At 42.9% G+C, this 6,072-nt stretch overlaps 1 protein-coding gene across 1 annotated transcript; it reads left to right on the top strand.

Moving 5' to 3' along the window:
- Positions 1 to 494: 494 nt before the first annotated feature.
- On the top strand, positions 495 to 4,908 carry LOC146649095 (serine/threonine-protein kinase pim-2-like). Its single transcript, XM_085387239.1, has 9 exons — positions 495 to 567; positions 669 to 848; positions 1,095 to 1,283; positions 1,549 to 1,643; positions 1,729 to 1,776; positions 3,108 to 3,329; positions 3,411 to 3,591; positions 3,681 to 3,857; positions 3,947 to 4,908. The coding sequence occupies exons 1-9, from the start codon at positions 495 to 497 to the stop codon at positions 4,036 to 4,038; spliced, it is 1,257 nt and encodes a 418-aa protein (XP_085243365.1). The 3' UTR covers positions 4,039 to 4,908.
- Positions 4,909 to 6,072: the final 1,164 nt, after the last annotated feature.

The raw sequence follows: 6,072 nt of genomic DNA on the forward strand, positions 1-6,072 counted from the left end.
AAACTGAAATCAAGTGAATTTTGACTTAACCTGTGCTGTTAGCTTTTAGCCTGCAAAGCTATCCATTAGCCTTCACTACTGCCTTACAAGTAAATGCTGCCCAAAGAGAGTCCTTCTTGTTGGTATAATAGCTACAATATTATCTATAATATCCATTGCTTGTTCCTAACTAGTTTTATGGCCTTTGTTGTAGAAGCACAGTTCCCACCTTGAAGCAGCCCTCTATAAACATGCATTTATGCAGCTGCGCTACAGTTTTTGCAATATTGCACCCCTAAATAAATCTTTACAGAACTTTGCCTTCACCAGAAACTACTGCCTAGCCCAGGCTGATGTTCTGTAGCTATGGAAACCAAGAATTCCAAAATCTTGTGATGTCATCACCTCGTTGTTATAAGACATTGTTATAAGACACTAAAGATCATAGTTCTCACACACAGCTCATTGCATCTTTGCAGAGTGAAGAGTGAAATCCTGAAACTAAATTAACCTAAATGAATCACACAATGTCAAAGTCTTGGCCAACTTATACTGCACCACGTCCTGTGGATCTGAATAACCCTCTAGGTAAGTCAAATGGGATTCATATGGTAATTATGCATGCTTCTGGGTTTTTATTTGAGGCAACTGAATTTGACTTAAACAAAATCATCTTTTGTTGATTTCAGGACACCAAACAGAGCCTTGCATCTCCACACTGGTGAAGATGACTCCAGATGGAAGAATAGAGGGAAGAAAGAGAAGGGACTTACCTGAAAGACTGGACAAATCCCCCAAAAAAAGCAAAAGCAGTGGAGGTCCAAAACCGGGTCCCAGCCACTTTGTTTCTGGGGAATCCAGTTTGAAATGTAAGTGATAAGACCTGTTTTAGCTGTGACATTATCTTGGCTATGTAGTTTATTTTGTGACTTTAACTGTGTACTTAACGGTCTTTAACTTTGTAGTTGGTTCATTTAGCCTTCTTTGTGTTGATTTTCAGTGTGCAGTTATTGCTTTAATGCACGATTGCCAGACCTTAGAAAGTCAGTAGAAAGCAGTTGACACACAGAGTTGGACTGAAAATGCTTAAAGTCAAACTACTTTTTCCATTTTAGTTGGCCTTCTCATAGTGCCTTCAAGCGACTCTAGTATAATTAAGAGGAGCAACAAACGGAAGAGCACTAGTGACGAATCTGAGGGACCATCCAGCAAAAAAAGCAGGACAACAAGCCCAGAGGAGAGTCCCACCCAGGAACCCTCTGAAACATGTGACTCACCGAGGATATCCGGCACTGACAGAAAAGGTAAGATAATGGCAATATTTCTGAGCTGGATCACAAGATCCTTTAGAATTTGTCCTGGGGTTTGAGATTGGGTTTGATTCCTGTGGGACCAATCGACAATAAGAGACACTCTGGGCAGTAGTGACGTTACCTACCTACTAATCTGCTAAAATGTAGCTGCTATTTACCAATTAATAGAAATGTTATAGCAAAGCTCTATAGGACTGTACCAGCTGTTTTCTGTGTAACAAGTCATAACCTGTATGTTTTTCCTGTGTGTCTGCAGAAGACTTCCTGGAAAAATATCAAGAGCTGGAGGTGCTGGGTCATGGAGGCTTTGCCACCGTGTTTTCTGGAATACGCATAAAAGACAGTTTTCCAGTATGGCTTCTTACATTTGCATTTCACAGATCTTCAGTTTATTCCTGTTTGTACTTCTCTAACCCAGAAAATGTCTTTAATGCAGGTGGCAATCAAACATGTTCAACAGCGCAGACTTGCGCGCACAACAATGGTAAGCGTCTTTTCTTATTCCAGCAGGTATTTATTAGGGCTGCCACGATTTGTCGACTAGTCACGATTACGTCGACTATCAAAATCGTCGACGACTGATTTAATAGTCGACGCGTCGTTTGAAGCTTTGTAAGATCACAAAAGACGCAGGAGTAAGTGGCAGGATTTAAGAGTGTAATAACGGACTGAAACAGAAGATGGCAGCATTGCATGTACAAGGATGTCAGCTACCGTTAAACCCCGAAGAAGAAGAAGAAGCAGCTGTGTCCCAGAATTCATAGCGCGGCCCAGCGCAGTTTCCAACAATGGCGGCAGCTAGTTAGTTTTAACTTTACTCTTATTATTCTTTCTGGGTCACAAAATAAACGTTTAACATATTTTCAGGCGAGAATGTATCTGTATAAACCTCAAATATCTGCTCAGTTTATCAGGACACCACATATTTTCAAAAGCGCTCCGACGTTTTCGGAGACGTCTGTTACCCACTAGCTCGTTAGCGAGCCGGGGGCTAGGCTCACTAGCGCCGTGAGAACACCGGACTCCCCGCAAATCGTTTTCAAACCCACCGCCGTCTTTCGCTACTCAGGTTAAATATATATGAGTCACTTAGATAACTTAAAATGTTATTGTTTGGCTTTTTTTTTAGTATTTTATTTGTTCCTGAGTAAATCAGTTTGTCTGAGATTAAAGTTATAGTTTTTACACAGCTGAATAAACATCAAGCAGACAACTGATTATCAGAAGTGTGAGATGCTGGAGAATATACTCCAGTGTCCTGTTATATTTTAGATAGCAAGGAGTTTATTAAACTTCACCGAAACAATCTGCAAATTTCATTAAAATTTAATAAACTATCATCTTGTCTTTATTTTTAGTTAGCACAGACCTTAAACACTTAAAGCTGTAAGCTAATGATAGTTATATAAGAGCAGATACTGCTGGTGCAATAAGCTGTAGTTTTACGTCCAATGGATGATCTGATTAGTCGACTAATCGCAAAAATAATCGGTGACTAGTCGACTATCAAAATGATCGTTTGTGGCAGCCCTAGTATTTATATTATTTCAGGCCTTCTCAGGCATCAAGCATAAGGCACGTATTTCCTCCGTGCATGAACCAGACTGGTCTCACAGTTGTGTGTGAAATCGTCAGGAAATATGGTCGAATTCTATGAACAGTGGGTCACCTTATTGTTTAAACTGACATGTTTCAGTGGAAAGAATGCTTTTTAAAGATCAGGTCATTTTGTGACTATTTCAAAACTGTCTGTACGCTGATAGCTACTTTTGTTGAAATTCTGAATACTGACCTGAAGTAACTTTCCTTCTGAAGGATTGGAATGGGAAAAGTACTGATGTTCCCCTGGAGGTGGCGCTACTGATACAAGTTGGGGCTGGACCACATGATACGGAAAGCAGTATAACCCCACTTCTACTTGACTGGTTTGATCTGGAAGATGAGCTTATTATGGTTTTTGAGAAACCAGAAAATTGCATGGACTTAGACAATTACCTCAAAACTACAGATAAACCTCTGTCAGAGACACATGTTAAGGTAAGTGACGAGCATTTGGAGCTTACAGCAGTTTTTCATAGAGAATGTCCTGTGCTCCAAATATGGCTTCCTTTCTTTTAGGTCATAATGAAGCAACTAGTTGACGCAGCCATTACGATGGATAACAAGGGGGTTTTCCACCGAGATATTAAACCACACAACATTCTAATTGAAACATCTTCGGAGGAACCCCGAGTGCGATACATCGATTTTGGCTGTGGAGTCACGTTTACTCCGGGACAAAGGTTCAGGAGGAACGCAGGTATGTTTTCAGCCACAGCGTTGTGCTGTCATGAACTGTCTCCACATCATGTTCCCTCCCCATTAATTCTTCTTATCTTTGTGTTTTAGGAACCAGGATCTACAATAGTCCAGAGTGGTTCATGTACGGCTTCTGCTCTGCAGAATATACTACAGCCTGGCAGCTGGGTGTTGTGATGTACCAGCTGTTACACAACAAGTTACCATTTGACTGCGACTACAAGATCATCAACCAAAACCCACCGATTTTAGCTGACATTTCAAACAGTAAGATTTCTGCCAAAAGGGCTGTTGATATAAGAAAGGTGAAATAACTTTGTGGATAACTTTAACAAGAGTATTTCATTTCTGTAAAGAATGCAGGGATTTTTTGACGGGGTGTCTGAGGAAGCACTACAAGGACCGCTTCACCCTGGAGGATCTTCGGAATCACATGTGGCTCAAATGATTTCTGCGCACCATGAACTAAAAGGTTATGGAGCAAAAGCTCCAACACATCACAAGTCATCAACAAGTCACTTTTCAAATTTAGTAGCAATGTTGCAGTTGCTGTCACGTGGCTCTTTTTTGGTGTTTTCTTTTCCAATCCAGCAGCAAGCAGTCTGAGACCTCCATCTGACCTTCATCTAAATATAGTGTCAAGCGGCGGCTGTGTGAAGGCAAGAGAGGACCCAAATGCACAGCTCTAGACACACGGTGATGACCTCAAAGGCAGGTCTTTATTAACAGGAACATAAGAAGCCATACAATAACTAACCTGGGAGCAACTAAAGCTGAGGCGCTGGGAAGACACGGTAAATGCACACAACCTAGAGGGACGACGCAACACAGAACAAAGGGACACTCTGACATAAATACACAGAAGGTAATGAGAGAAGTGGGAACACACGGGGAACACAGCTGAAGACAATTAGCGAGCAGGGAGGACACGAAACTGAAAATACTGACACCAAGATGTGGACCTTAAACACAACACAGTACACAGAGATGAGCACAGAGAGAGAGAGGCAGAGAAGAAGGATGAATATGGGGGGATGAGGAGAACACAGAACACAAAGGATGGGAACACGGTACCAGAACAAACACCACAATAAAAACATGGACACAGGGGGAATCCAAATACCAAACCAACCAATCCAATGGACATAAGGAACAAAATACAAAACTACAGGAAAACTAAGAACACTGGGTCAAAATGACCCAGGACCATGACATATAGGCTTTTGTAGGCTTGCTTTATGAAAAATGTCATTGATGAAAATGTAGTGTATATCTGTTATTAACCTCTGTCTCTCTTCCACAGCATGTCTTTATCCTGTCTTCCTTCTCTCACCCCAACCGGTCGCAGCAGATGGCCGCCCCTCCCTGAGCCTGGTTCTGCCGGAGGTTTCTTCCTGTTAAAAGGGAGTTTTTCCTTCCCACTGTCGCCAAAGTGCTTGCTCAAAGGGGGTCATATGATTGTTGGGTTTTTCTCTGTATCTATGAAGTGCCTTGAGGCGACTTTTGTTGTGATTTGGCGCTATATAAATACAATTGAATTGAATTGAATTGGGCAGCACGGTGGCACAGTGGTTAGCACTGTTGCCGCACAGCAAGAAGGTCCTGAGTTCAATTCCAACATCAGGCCGGGGTCTTTCTGTGTGGAGTTTGCATGTTCTCCCCGTGTTTGCGTGGGTTCCCTCCGGGTACTCCGGCTTCCTCCCACCGTCCAAAGACATGCAGCTTGTGGGGATAGGTTAATTGGATAATCCAAATTGCCATTAGGTGTGAACGTGAGTGCGAATGGTTGTCTGTCCCTGTGTGTTGGCCCTGCGACAGACTGGCGACCTGTCCAGGGTGTACCCCGCCTCTCGCCCTATGACAGCTGGGATAGGCTCCAGCGCCCCCCGCGACCCTTGAATTGAATTGAAGTGAGGCCATGATGCATTTTATTGTAGCTCATCATCATCCGACCCTGCCCTGAAAATAGCTGAAGAAATGTTGGCATACCGAAAGGTTTGCTTTGGGGGTATACTATTTGGTGCCATTTTAAGTTAAAAACTATTAAAAAAAAAAAAAAAAGAGTCATATTTTGTGTGATTTTTTCATTACTGTTGTTGTCCCAAGAAGCAAGATGGCGCCTGTGTTTGGCTGTGCCGCTGCCTCCGTCCGTGTGTTTGTTTACTTCATATGTTATGCAAGTGTTCTTGCTACAGCTTTGTCCGATGTCATCTCCCTTCGGATTTATGATCGCCATGCGTTACTGCCGATCAAATCTGCTATGGATAACTTTCAGAGTCAACGATACGACGTTGTTTTCCCACCGCCGCTTGAGCGCGACGCAGCACCCGGTTCACCTCCACTCTTGCCGGTCAGCTCAATTTTGCTTCAGAGGCCTCGTCAGAGGAAGCGGGGGAAGAGAGCCGGCTTTGTTGTCCTGCTCCGTCGTCTTCGGAAAGAGGCAGATCTTCGGGGGCTTTATTCCTGGGCTGCTAGCGGTAAG

The sequence above is a fragment of the Rhamphochromis longiceps genome, linkage group LG17 (assembly GCF_057381845.1).
Source record: "Rhamphochromis longiceps isolate RC_006_pf linkage group LG17, R_longiceps_female_GT1.1, whole genome shotgun sequence".
Taxonomy (NCBI): Eukaryota; Metazoa; Chordata; class Actinopteri; order Cichliformes; family Cichlidae; genus Rhamphochromis; species Rhamphochromis longiceps.